Raw genomic sequence first — 15119 nt, forward strand, 5'->3', positions numbered from 1 at the left:
TTATTCTTGTATTTGCACAGTTTGTTATCTTTTGCACATTGTTTGAACACCCAAGCTGTGTGGTCATTCATTGATTCTATTATAGTTATTATCCTATTATGGATTTATTGAGTTTGCACTTAAGAAAATGAATCTCAGCGTTGGATATGGTAACGTATGTACTTTGATAATAAATTTACTTTGAACTTGAGATGTGCTTTATCAGAACATACCTCGTTCACTAATTTTATCTTACCTTGGAGAATCTTTACCATCAGATAAGGAGAAACAAAATATTGTGCCTCCCAATAAAGAAAGTGAAGAGCCGGCCCAGCCAATAAACAAAGCAGCTCCTAATTCATATCTGCAGAAGAAAAATAAGTATTTATATTGCCTTTTTTTCCCATAACATGTAGGCTGTGCATTAAAATCAGCAATATTCTTACAGTAGAATATAGGGTCACTCTTATGAACTGGCATTCCCAATAGCAAGCTTTGGAGACTCAAAACATGTTTAAAATATTGAATTCTATCAAATCTGACACATTCAAAACTATCTTAATTGAAACTTCAATCAAAACTTGTAAAGGTGTCATGTATTCAAATTGGTATAAGAACTAAAATTGTGGAAATGAGGGGATACATAGAGGCTGCAAAGGTTGTGAATGATACAGCTGTTAATAACCAATTGATTTGTAATATCTGGTTATAAAGTCCAAATAAATGCCCAATTTGTTTCCATTTGTAAAGAGGAATGGATTGTTTTGTTAAAAAAATTATAGCCATTTGACTGAATTTTAAACGCACAACTAACTGCCAGGAAGGTAAAACTCACATTCTAGGTAAAAGAGCAATTTTCATCCATTCAATCTTGACTTTTCGGAATTGGATTGAAGATAATATGTTGATTGAAATGTGTGAAATTATTTGAAGCAATAACTGATTGGAATAGTTATAAAATTAAGCTCTGAACACTATAGTGAAATATTCTGTGGTTTCTGAACCTCTGGGAAGATGGAAATCTCATTGTAAAACAATTAGAACATGGAACACAGAACACATTACCACACAGGAACAGGCCCACAACATGTGCTGAACCAGCTAAGCTAATGATGCCCAATTAAATTAATCTCTTCTTCCTGCACGATCTGCATCCTTCATCCTCTGCAAATTCACAAGCCTATGCATGAGCCTCCTAAAAGCCTCTGCAATATCTGTCTCCACTACCACCCCTGGCAGTGCACCCCTGGTGCCCACTGCTCTCTGCATAGGTAGTGCAGTCACTTGAGACAGATGAGAATCAGGTTTAATATCACTGGCAGGCGTCATGAAATTTGTTGCTTTGTAGCAGAAGCATATTGTAATACATTATAATAAAAACTATAAATTGCAATAGGAAGTACATATAAAGGAGTAAATTAAATTAGTCTTGCAAAAAAGAGAGGGGAAAAATACTGAGGAAGTGTTCATGGTCCACTCAAGAATCAGATGGCAGAGAGGAAGAAGCTGTTCCTGAAACTTTGATTGTGCATCTTCAAGCTCCTATACCTCCTCCTTGATGGTAGCAATGAAAAGAGACGTCCTAGGTGATGGGGGTCCTTAATGATGGATGCCACCTTTTTGAGGCATCACCTTTTGAAGGTGTCCTGGATGCTGGGGAGGCTTGTCCCCATGTTGGAGCTGGCTGAGTTTACAACTTTCTGCAGCTTTTTCCAATCCTGTGCAGCGGCCCTTCCATGCCAGATGGTGACGCAGCCAGTTAGAATGCTCTCCGCGGTACATTTGTAGAAACTTGCAAATGTATTTGGTGGCATACACATCTCTTCAAATGTCTAATGAAATAAAGCCACTGCTGTGCCTTCTTTGGACTTGCATCAATATGTTGGGCCCAGGATAGGTCCTCAGAGATACTGACAAGCAGGCACATGAAACTGCTCATCCTTACAATTTCTGATCCCTTGATGAGAACTGGTGTGTTTTACCTTGACTTCCCTCCTGAAGTCCACAATCAATTTCTTGGTTTTACTGACACTGAGGGCAAGGATATTGCTGTCTCCTTGTCACCATCTGAAATTCTGCCAGCAATAGTTGTGTCATCAGCAAATTTATAGATGGTGTTGAAGCTCTATCTACTCATACAATTGTAGGTGTAGAGAGAGTGTAGCAGTGGGCTAAAGATGTGCCAGTGTTGATTGGCAGTGAGGAGGAGATGTTACTTCCAATTCTAACTGACTGTGGTTTCCCACTGAAGAGGTCAAGGGTACATTTGCAGAGGCAGGTACAGAGGCCCAGGTTTCGGAGCCCATTGATTAGAACTGAGGGTGTAACTGTATTGGATGTTGAGCTATTGTCAATGAACAGCTGTCTGATACAGGTATTTCTATTGTCCACATGATCCAAGACCGTGGAGAGCCAGTGAAATTCCATCTGCTGTGGACCTATGTGACAAAGGGCAAATTACCGTGTGTCCAGGTCCTTGCTTGGGCAGGAGATGATTCTAGCCATGACCAACCTCTCAAAGCACTTCATCACAGTAAACGTGAGTGCAACTGGGTGACAGTCATTGTGACAGCTTATCCTGCTTTTCTTGGGCACTGGTACAATTTTGAAGCAGGTAGGAACCTCTGACTGCAGTAAGAAGAGTTTGATGATATCCTTCCTATAATGAGGTCCCCTGAACTGAACACAACAGTCCAAGTGTGGTCTTACCAGGGTTTTATAGAGCTGCAACATTACCTCTCAGCTCTTGAAATCTATTTCCTGACTAATGAAGGCTAACACACCATAGGTCTTCATAATAACTCTGTCAATTTGAGATACAATTTTGAGGGATTTATGGACGGAGAGCAGAAGATCCCATTGTTCTTCCACAGTATTAAGAATCCTGCTATTAATTTTGTATTCTGCCTTCGAATTCAACCTTCCAAAATGAATCGCTTCACACTTTCCTGGATTGAACTCCATCTGCCATTTCTCAGCCCAGATCTGCATTCTGTCAATGGTCCATCGTAACCTACAACAACTCTCTACTCTATCCACAAGGACAGAAACCTTCATGTCATCTGCAATTTTACCCTTCCACTTCCTCATCAAAGTCATTTATAAAAATCATAAACAGCAGCTTCCCAGAACACTACTGCACAACACCACTGATCACCAACCACCAGGAAGAATACTCTCCATCTAATACCATCCTTTGCCTTCTATGGGCAAACCAATTCTATATTCACATAGCCAAATTTAACCTGGCCCTATGCCTCCTGACTTTCTAACTGAGCCCATCATGAGAAATCTTATCAAATACTTTACTAAAATCCACATACACCATATCTACACCCCTCTACCTTCATCAATGTGTTTTGTAATCTACTTTCTTCCTCTTGCCTAGATCCTTCACCCTACCGTACTTTCCCTGCCTCAACGGAACAAAGCTATCCCGAATCCCCAGCAGGTGCTCCACACTTCTGTAGTGCATTTCCCCGAGTAGATATGTTCCCAATTTCAGCTTCCCACTTCCTGCCTAATAGCATTATAATTTTGCTCTTCCCAATTAAATGCCTTCCTATAGCATCACCTCCGATCTCTCTGCAAGGCTATAGTAAACGTCAGGGAGTTGTCGTCACTGTCACTGAAATGCTCTCCCATCAAGAGATCTGATATTCATTGACTGGCACCAAATCCAATTTGACCTGTCCTCTATTTGGCCTGCCTACATATTGTCTCAGGAATCTTTCCTGGACTTATCTAACTAATTCCACCCCATCCAAACCTTTTGCACTAAAGAGGTGCCAAATAATATTAGGGAAGTTGAAGTTTCCCATAACCACACCCTTGTTATTTTTGCAACTTTCCAAAATCTGCCTCCTGACCTATTGTTCAGCGCCTCTGATGCTATTGTAGATTGACAAAATACTCCCAAAAGAGTGATTGCTCCCTTCTTGTTTATGACATCCACCCACACTGACTCAGGTGACAGTCCCTCTAAGTCGTCCTCGGTTTCTGCAGCTGGGATACCATCCCTGATTAGCAATGCCACTCCTCCACCTCTTTTATCTCGCCGCCTGTTCCTTTTGAAACATCTAAACCCCATCACATCCAGCAGCTATTCCTGCCCTTGTGACGTGTATTTCAGCTGGACAGTATCCTTCCTATTAACTTTGACCAACTCTTCTTTCATGTCTCCATAATTCACTTTACTCTACTGTAATACTGATACATTTGTTGACTTTAGCTTCTCCATCTCAGATTGCAGGGCGAATTCTATCATATATTATGATCACTACCTCCTAAGAATTCCTTTACCTTAACTCCCTAATGAAATCCAATTCATTACACAACACCCATTCCAGAATAACTAATCCCCTAGTGGGCTGAACCAGACTTTCTCTCATCCAAGCTGGCTAAGCTATCCCATTTGCCTGAATTTTGCCCATAGCTCTCAAAACCTTTCCTGTCCAATATCTTCCAAGCATAATTGCAACTGACTTTCCCACTTCTTCTGACAGCTCATTCCAGGAACTTGCCCCTTTAAATCTTTCCCTTCTCACCTTAGACCTACGTCCTCTAGTTTTAGACTTCTTTACTTGGGAAAAAGACTCTGACTATTCACCTAATCAATGCCCTTCATGAATTTGTATACCTTTACAGTATAAAATTACCTTTCAGTCTCACATATTTCATGGAAAACAACCCTGCTTTTCCCATTGAGATCCAGCAATTTACTTGCAAATTTTCCCAGCACACTTTCCAACTTAATTGTATCCTTCCTATGGCTAGACAACCAGAACTGCATACAATAGTCCAGGTGTGGTCTGACCATTGCCTTGTACAGCTGATAAACAATATCCTAGGTCTTATACCATGTGCCCCAATTGATGAAGTCAAGTAAGCAATATGCCTAAACATAAACATGCGAGTTGTTAAATATAAACATCCTCAGCATAAACATCACCGCAGATCTCACGTGGTCTGTACATGCCAGCTGTGTGGTGAAAAAGGCACAACAGCGCCTCTTTCACCTCAGACTGTTGAAGAAGTTTGTCATGGGCCCCCAAATCCAAAGGACTTTTTACAGGGGCATAATTGAGAGCATCCTGACTGGCTGCATCACTGCCTGGTATGGGAACTGTACTTCCCTCAATCACAGGACTCTGCAGAGAGTGGTGCGGACAGCCCAGCGCATCTGTAGATGTGAACTTCCCACTATTCAGCACATTTACAGTGACAGGAGTATGAAAAGGATCAATGGGGACCCAAGTCACCCCAACTACAAACTGTTCCAGCTGCTACCGTCTGGGCAACGGTACCACAGCATAAAAGCCAGGATCAAGAGGCTCTGGGACAGCTTCTTCCACCAGGCCACCAGACTGATTAATTCATTCTGACACATGTTATATCAAGTGACATCTATGTTATATTGACTGTCCTGTTGTACATACTATTTATTATAAATTACTATAAATTGTACATTTGGACAAAGACATAATGTAAAGGTCTTTACTCCTCATGTATATGAAGGATGTAAGTAAGAAAGTCAAGTCAATTCAATTCTCTCAGCCTTTTATCTCCACTTTCAGGGAACTATGTGCTTGTACCCTTGGGACTTCTACAACAGTCTCCAGGGTCCTACCATGTACCATCCTGTCCTGGTTTATCTTCACACTAATCTCAGTTAAATTCCTTGGCACACTTATCCAGCTGATATACTGTAGGTCTATTTATAATCTTAGATAGATTATTATACACTGTAACACCAATTTGTCATCTTCTGCCAGCTGATTAACTATGCCATCTACATTCTCATCTAACTTATTAATACAGTTGACAAACAAGAGATTAGGTATGGATCTCCGTAGCACAATACTGGTCACAGGCCTCTAATCTTAGGGAACAACCCTCTACTATCACCCTCTGACTTCTTCCACCAAATCAATTTTGTATCTAATTCTCTAACGCATCCTGATTCTCATGTAATCTAACCTTTCAGACTAGACTTTCATAGCAATGGCCTTGCTATAGTCCATGCAGACAACCCCTACCTCCCGGCCCTCATCCAACCCCTTGGTCACCTCTTCGAAAAATACTCAGTCAAGTTCATGAGCCACAAATTCCCATGCACAGTCATGCTGAGTACCTCGAACCAGTTCTTGCATTTCCAAATGCAGATAGATCCTGCCTTGCAGTCACTTCTCCATCACTGATGTTAGGGTAAGGAGTAAAATAGTTAGACGGGACCTTTTTCACCAAAGACTGGTGAGTACCTGGAATGCGCTGCCAGGGAGAATGGTGGAAGCAGAGTTGCTGACAGGGTTTCAAAGGCATCTAGATGAACATTTCATTTACCAAGGGTCTGCAGGCTAGAGGTCTGAATGCTGGAAGATGGGAATACTATGCATGAATGCCCACTGATCAGTGTGGGTAGCAGTCGGCCAAGTAGCTGGCTTTTACGTTGTATGACTCCATGACTCTATGATCCTATGACATATATATTCTAACTTTCAGGTCCATTCAGAATGTGAGGGAGGAGACAAATTTTTTAAAAGTCAATATGACAGTTCACAGTTTTGTCCCCAGTATTGTTCCCAATATTGGAGTACCAAGCAGACTTGTACTTTTGAATATTGATATGATTTTCCCTTAATGTTTGCTCACTATTGTAATAAAACTATTTTAAATTAATATGTCAGTTTAAATCCTTGAGTAAATCAGAGATAAACATCTTATTCACAGTGGATAACCTTGATGTGAAGCTGGATGAAACAGATCTCAGCACTAGAAAACGTGTTCAGGGAAAGACTTTCTTTCATCCTCTCCCAAGGTGCAACAAGATGAACGTTTACTGACTGCAATCTAATTACTGCACTGGAACAGCAACAAAGGGAAGGCAGGTTCAAAGATGAGTTACGACAAAGCAATGGAGAAATTCTGCATCATACTTATTTTGTCATTCTACAAGCAGTAAAGAATTATTCCTTCTGCAAAATCTTCTGATCCGTACACTGATTTATTTCATAGTATATCAATTTCACCCTAGTCATGTGAAACATAATTTTATATATAGCTGCAAGGTGACACTGTGAGAATTTTTATCAGTTTCGGTAATCGGAATAATTTGTTCATTTCTATTTAGGGGGACCGTGATACTAGATCTCCTATTTGGGGATGTGACAGGGCAGGTGACAGAATTTTGTGTCTGGGAACAGGATGGTGGGGTACAGGAACCTTGGTGTACAAAGGCTGTTGAAAATCTAGTCAAGAAGAAAAGAAAAGTTTATGAAAGGTTCAAAAAAAAACTAGGAAATGATAGCGATCTAGAAGACTATAAGGCTAGCTGGAAGGAGCTTAAGAATGACATTAGGAGAGCTAGAAGGGGCCATGAGAAGGCCTTGGTGAGCAGGATTAATGAAAACCCCAAGGCATTCTACAAGGATGTGAAGAGCAAGAGAATAAGATGTGAGAGAATAGGACCAATCAAGTGTGACAGTGGAAAAAAATGTGTATGTAACTGGAGGAGATAGCAGAGGTGCTTAGTGAATACTTTGTTTCAGTATTCACTACAGAAAAGGATCTTGGCGATTGTAGGGATGATTTACTGTGGACTGAAAAGCTTGAGCATGTAGACATTAAGAAAGAGGATGTTCTGGAGCTTTTGGAAAGCATCAAGTTGGATAAGTCACCGGGACTGGATGAGATGTACCCCATACTATTGTGGGAGGCAAGGAAGGAGATTGCTGAGCCTCTGGCAATGATCTTTGCATCATCAATGGGGACGGGAGAGGTTCCGGAGGATTGGTGGGTTGCAGTTGTTGTTCCCTTATTCAAGAAAGGGAGTAGAGATAGCCCAGGAATTTATAGACCAGCGAGTCATACTTCAGTGGTTGGTAAGTTGATGGAGAAGATCCTGAGAGACAGGATTTATGAACATTTGGAGAGGCATAATATGATTAGGAATAGTCAGCATGGCTTTGTCAAAGGCAAGTCATGCCTTATGAGCCTGATTGAATTTTTTGAGGATGTTACTAAACGCTTGGATGAAGGTAGAGCAGAAGATGTAGTGTACATGGATTTCAGCAAGGCATTTGATAAGTTAACCTATGCAAGGCTTATTGAGAAAGTAAGAAATCATGGGATCCAAGGGGACATTGCTTTGTGGATCCAGAATTGGCTTGTCCACAGAAGGCAAAGAATGGTTGCAGGTGGATCATGTTCTGCATGGAGGTTGGTGACCAGTGGTGTACCTCAGGGATCTGTTCTGGGACCCCTACTCTTCGTGATTTTTATAAATGACCTGGATGAAGAAGTGGAGGGATGGGTTAGTAAATTTACTGATGACACAAAGGTTGGGGCTGTTGTGGATAGTATGGAGGGTTGTCAGAGGTTACAGCGGGGCATTGAAACTGGGCAGAGAAGTGGCAGATGGAGTTCAACTCAGATAAGTGTAAGGTGATTCATTTTCGTAGGTCAAATATGATGGCAGAATACAGTATTAATGGTAAGACTCTTGGCAGTGTAGAGGAGCAGGGGGATTATGGGGTCCGAGTCCATAGGACACTCAAAGCTGCTGCACAGGTTGACTCTGTGGTTAAGAAGGCATATGGTGCGTTGGTCTTCAACTGTGGGATTGAGTTTAAGAGCCGAGAGGTAATGTTACAGCTATATAGTACCCTGGTCAGACCCCATTTGGAGTACTGTGTTCAGTCTGGTCACCTTACTACAGGAAGGACGTGGAAATTATAGAAAGGGTGCAAAGGAGATTTACAAGGATGTTGCCTGGATTGGTGAGCATGCCATATGAGAATAGGTTGAGTGAACTTGGCCTTTTCTCCTTGGAGTGACGGAGGATGAGAGGCGACCTGATAGAGGTGTATAAGATGATGAGAGGCATTGATTGTGTGGATAGTCAGAGGCTTTTTCCCAGGGCTGAAATGGCTAACATGAGAGGAAACAGTTTTAAGGTGCTTGGAAGTAGGTACAGAGGAGACGTCAGGGTTAAGTCTTTTTTAAATGCAGAGAGTGGTAAGTGCGTGGAATGGGCTACCGGTGATGGTGGTGGTGGTGGATACGATAGGGACTTTCAAGAGATTCCTCCATAGGTACATGGAGCTTAGAAAAATAGAGGGCTATGGATAACCCTAGGTAATTTCTAAAGTAAGTATGTGTTTGGCACAGTATTGTAGGCTGAAGGGCCTGAATTGTGCTGTAGGTTTTTTATATAGAAACACTCACTCCATCTTGCACTTGCTTCCCCCAGTTCAGACATTGATACTGTGTACTTTAGAGGTTAGGACTAAAGAGGAATCTGTAAATGAGAATTACAGGAGTATAAAGGCATGAATCAAGTATATAACTGGGCATATAAGTATATGTGGGATAAGAGATAAGCAGCAAAGGTAAACCATTAGGTATGCTGAGATCTACATCATCTGACATTGAGTTCCAATATCAACCACAGCCGAACTAATGTCAATTCTCAACACTGTCACCTCCATACAAGTAAAAACCACTTCTAGTTTGTTATTGCTGCCTACTGATATCCACCACTGTAGTAACTTCTACCTTGAAAAAGGCACACTCGACAACTTCAAGCCCAAAAAACAACTTTATTTCGAACTTCAAAAACATTATGTATATACAGAGGCTTTCACAACCTGTACGGCATGGCAGGAACACTATATACAAAACCCACCAGAAGTAAAAAGAACGGAAGTAAAACCCCCCCCATTATCCTACTTAGTACTAACTTACTTTTAATAATGCTCACATTACAACACTTCTCCCCCGTAAAATCCAACATCCCCAAATGTAAAAACACTAGGAAATAAAAACAGTGGTGTTATTAACTTGCGTACCCCTGAAAACTTATACTAGTATCTCAGCAACAGTTTATCAATACAAAACATCTGGAAAACATGACAGATTCAACATTCAATCTAACAACAACAAAAAAAGAACTGTCTTGTCAAAGATTCGGTCTGTCAGGAGGCTTGTGAGTGCGCTGTGATCTGCGCACCACCCCCGGTGACCCAGCAGGCACCGCTGGTGAGGGTGTTTTGGGTGGATCTGGTTCCGGGGGCATGAGAGGGATCTGTGTGTCTGTGTGAGGATGTTCAACCTCCTCAGGGGACCTCGACCCCTCTGCCAGCGTCTCGCCCTCTGGCAAAATCACTGGTGGACATGCTTCCACTGTAGTCTGTCTCACAAATGGAAACTCCATGGAACTGTCTGCCTCTGAGCCGGTATCATGACGTAGGCGCATATGGTCCTGTTGTCTGCAGAAAACACGCCCATCAGTCAGCTTAACAATATCGGAGACGGGACCACCCTGCTTAAGAATAACCCCAGGCAGCCATTGCTGATTGTTTCTCACATAGACATTGTCATCCAGTTTTAACTGTCTCTCTCACGCATGTTGATCATGTCCCTCCTTCTGCTTTTCCTGCTTTCTCTCCACTTTCGCCTTCATGTCCGGGCGCAGCAGATCCAATTTTGACTTGGGCCTATGCCCCATGAGCATCTCTGCTGGAGTGCGGGCAGTCGTAGTCTGTGGTGTGAGGCAGTATTTAAACAGGAAACGTGAAAGCTGCATGCTAGGAGAGTCCCCTGTCGTCCGCTTCACTGTCTGAACAGCCCGCTCAGCCAAACCATTGGAGTCTGGGTGGAAAGGGGCCGCCCGAATGTGACGAATGCCATTCTGCTGCATGAACTCACGGAATAGCTCACTGGTGAACGTCGGGCCATTAGCAGTGACCAGAGTGTCAGGCAACCTGTGGACTGCAAACACTTGCCCGAGTTTGTCTATGGTTGAGGGGGCTGTGATGTTGCTCATGATGTGAGCTTCGATCCATTTAGAATGCACATCTACCATGACAAGAAATATCTGCCCCACAAAAGGGCAGCAAAGTCCAAATATAGCCTAAACCAGGGGTGGTCTGGCCGCTCCCATAGGTGCAAAGGAGCTGGTATTGGCATATTCTGATTAGTCTGACATTGCGTGCATGATTTTACCTCATTCTACAGATCCTGATCCATTCCTGGCACCCAGACGTAGGATCTTGCAAGGCTTTTCATTGGAGACTCTCCTGGGTGAGTCTCATGAATTTCCACCACAATCTGACAATCTGTGAACGGCCAGAGGGAGGCACGATGATCCTCGCCCCCCCCGCCCGAGGAGTTCTTTCACTTCCTTGAAAGCTTTCTCCTGCTCTTCACCCCACTGCCACCTAGTGTCATTGTGAAGAAGCTTATACAGTGGGGTCAAAACCCTTGAGAGATCAGGAAGAAACTTGCCATAATAATTCACTATGCCTAAAAATGATCCGAGTTCAGTGACAGTCTTGGGGCTTCCTTAATAGCTCTCACTTTGTCCTCCACAGGGCAAAGCTCCTCTGCTGTGATTTTGTGTCCCAGGTAAGTCACACTTGATGCCAGAAACACACATTTTCCGCGTTTCAACCACAGCCCTGCGTCTGAGAGCCTCTTCAACACCCATTCTAAGTTAGCCAGATGCTCCACCTCCATAGCCCCCCGTGATCAAAATATCATCAAGGTACACTGCTACGTGTGGAATCCCCTGCAGCAAAGTGTCCATTGTCCTTTGGAGAATGGCAGGGCTGGACACCACTCCAAACACCAGGCGAGTGTTTAATAATCCCTTGTGCTTATTAACCGTGATGTACTCCTTTGAATCCTCGTCGAGCAGCAGCTGTTGGTAGGCGTGGCTCATGTCCAGCTTTGTGAACAGCTTAACCCCTGACAGGGTCGCAAACAGGTCATCCACCCGTGGCAATGGGTACTCCTCCAGCCTAGAGATCTGATTCACCGTAAGTTTATAATCCCCACATACCCTCACCGTTTTGTCTGCCTTCAAAACTGGAACAATGGGAGCCGCCCACCTTGAAAACCGGACAGGCTCAATAATGCCCAGCCTCTGTAAACATTCCAGTTCCTCCTCGACTTTGCCTTTCATGACATAGGGCACCGACCTGGGCTTAAAAAAACGTGGTGTAGCCTCAGGGTTGACATGGAGTTTCACTGTCACGCCCTTCAGTGTGCCCAGCTCGTCCCTGAAAACGTCACTGTACCGCTGCAGAATGTCCTCTGTCGTGTGTGCATACTTAATTTAGACTAGATTATGAGGACACGCAGTCCTCTTTTATTGTGATTTAGTAATGCATGTATTAAGAAATGATACAATATTCCTTCGGTGTGATATCACAAAAACACAGGACAGACCAAGACTGAAAAACTAACAAAAAACACATAATTATAACATATAGTTACAACAGTGCAACAATACCATAACTTGATGAAGAACAGGCCATGGCACAGTAAAAAAGTTCAAAGTCTCTCAAATTTCATGCCAGTTTAGCCGGATTTTGCGAAGCCAATTGCGACCCAAAAGACCGGGCCCCGTGCACTTAGCTATCACTAGCCTGGCTTCAGCATTCTGACCCCCAGCTGAAATGTCCACATATAACACCCCTAAATGAGGTATGGGCTGCCCCGTATAGGTCCTAAGTTGGAGCTTTGATGGTCTAATGGGAGGCAGGTTGGACCCCCATGTTCTCCTGTAGGTCTCCTCACTAATGGCCGAAGCAGTAGCCCCTGAATCAATCTCAAACTTAATGTCCTTTCCCCTGACAGTGACTGTGCCATAATATGGTTCAGGTGGTTCCTCATCTGTTTCCACTCCAAACATGTTGTAGCCACACGCTGCCTCTTCATCTGCTTCTTCTAGATGGTGTGTGGCTGCCTGAGCCTGTTGAGCTTTCCCCTGCCCAGGCTTAACCTTACCCTTTCAACTTCTGCACGTTTTAACTAAATGTCCCTTTTTGCTACAAGCATGGCAGACAGAATCTTTGAATTTGCAATCATTTGCATAGTGCATTCCTCCACACCGGAAACATTCCACCTGCTTTGCCAGTTTACCAGTCTCCCTCCTGACTTGGTGCACTGCCGCTAACTGTGGCCCCTCATGTCCTTTCTGGATATCCTTGACATTATTAGCAGCCATCTCCATGCATTGGGAAATCTCTAAGGCTTTCTTGAAAGTCAACGGTGGAGTTTCACCTAACAGGCGGGCGTTGTATGCCGTCATTATTAATGCTGCATACCAATCTATCACAGAGCATGTCTTCCAACACCGCTCCGCAATCACAATGCTCTGACACACAGCTTGGCCACGAAATTGGCCACAGACTGACCTGGCTTCCTGAAACAGCTGTGAAACTTACACTGTTGGACTATCACAGAAGGTTTCAGATTGTAGTGGTTCCTCACGAGCTTGACCAGTTCGTCATATGGAACGTCCCCCAGTTTTCGCGGTGTGGCTGAATTCCTTATTAGCTTGTAAGTCTTCGCCCCACACACACTCAGGAGAATAGAGCGCTTCTTAGCCTCCTCAGTAATTCCATTAGCACAGAAAGTGTCCCAACCTTTCCTCATACTCTGGCCAGTCCTCGTTTCCTTCCAGGAATCTCCCGTTAGTTCCAAACGTAGCCATCTGAAACGCGAAGCTCCCGTTCGAAAAACGTGCCGATATGTTCACAAAACCAGTTCACCTCGTCGCCAAAAATATGTAGCAACTTCTACTTTGATACTTTTCCACTTGACACCTTCATGCCAAAGAAACAACTTTATCTCGAACTTCAAAACCCTTATGCATATACAGAGAATTTCACAATCTGTACGGCATGGCAGGTACACTATATGCAGAGCCCATAGGAAGTAAAAAGAACGGAAGTAAAACTTACTTTTAATAATGCTCACATTACAACAACCACCATCACATTAAGTTATTGGAACTAGAATTGAACAGATTAAGATGAACAATGCACGTTGAAAGGTTGATGCCAAATAGACTGGAGTTATTAACTGGTAAAAGATGGGACTTTGGTCAACTGAAGGGATGAACTAGTGGTGTAGTTAACAATATGTGCCATCTGAAGACTTTTAGCATTTCACAATATATGTTTGATTATTAAATATTATCCTGCATGTCTTGAAGCTTTATTTCTGCCACAACTCTTGGAAATTACAAATGACCATGAGACAAAGAAACAGAATTGGGCCATTCAGCCCATTAAAATTGTTCTGCTATTTGATCATTGTTGATTTGTTTTCCATCTCAGCTCCAATCTCCTGCCTTCTTCCTGTAACTTCTCATGTTCTTCCTAATCAAGAGCCTATCAACCTTGCTTTAAGTATACCCAATGACATGGCCTCGATAGCTGAATGTGCCAATGAATTGTACAGATCCACTATTCTCTGGCTAAAGAAATTCCTCCTCATCTCTGTCTCAGAAGAATGTCCTTTTATTTTGAGGCCGCACCTTCTAGCCTGAGACTCTCCCAGTATTGGAAATATCCTCCCTTGTCCACTCTATCTAGGTCTTTCAATATTTGATAGGTTTCAATTAGATCCCCCCTCACCCTTCTAAACTCCAGCAAATACAAGCCCAGAGCCATCAAACGCTCCTTATACCCTTCCATTCCTGGAATCATTCTTGTAACCTCCTTTAGACTGTAAGGTCCTTCTGAACACATCGAGGGTAAAGGATATTTCTCCCGTTCACCGCCTTCACTCCAAAAGCTTTCAATATATTATCAGAAAGCCTTAATGCATATTGTCCTCAAAATTAACCATTCTTTAACATATTTGAACAGATATTTAGATCACAAAGAACCTGAAACACTTCTTTCAGCCTCAGCTCAATCGCTTGACAAGATCCGGATATCTGTTATGTAGCACAACAAGGAGCAACCTAAAGACGACGATTGTTTATCTGCATGCAGAAATTATGTAACACAATGTGCACAACAAAATCAGTGTGCTGCCTGCAAAGTAATGAATGATTATGTGTCACTAGCACATCAAAAAGCCCAGACCTATTTTCCCAGTTACCTAATTGAACTTTGAACGCAGAGAAAAGATTGCAATATTCTACAATGCAAAGCACAACTTTAGAGTTCTCCAGCTCTTTATCACTTTCACCAATCAGCTTTCCAGCTATTTATTTCCTCCCCCTCTCCCAGTTTCACCCATCACCTCCCAACTTGTACTATTTGTCTCCTCCCCCCACCTTCTCACTCTGACCTCATCTTTTTTTTTCCAGTCCTGATGAAAGGTCTCAGCTCGAATTG

The 15119-nt window shown here is 42.9% G+C and overlaps 1 protein-coding gene across 1 annotated transcript in view; it reads right to left on the reverse strand.

Moving 5' to 3' along the window:
* Positions 1–231: 231 nt before the first annotated feature.
* LOC140197334 (claudin-10-like) overlaps positions 232–15119 on the reverse strand; it is a 72363-nt gene continuing 57475 nt past the window's right edge. The window contains exon 4 of the mRNA XM_072257289.1: positions 232–343. Coding sequence (XP_072113390.1) covers positions 232–343 — 112 coding nt within the window. The remainder of the gene's footprint in view (positions 344–15119) is intronic.

Source organism: Mobula birostris, chromosome 5, assembly GCF_030028105.1.
Source record: "Mobula birostris isolate sMobBir1 chromosome 5, sMobBir1.hap1, whole genome shotgun sequence".
Lineage (NCBI taxonomy): Eukaryota > Metazoa > Chordata > Chondrichthyes > Myliobatiformes > Myliobatidae > Mobula > Mobula birostris.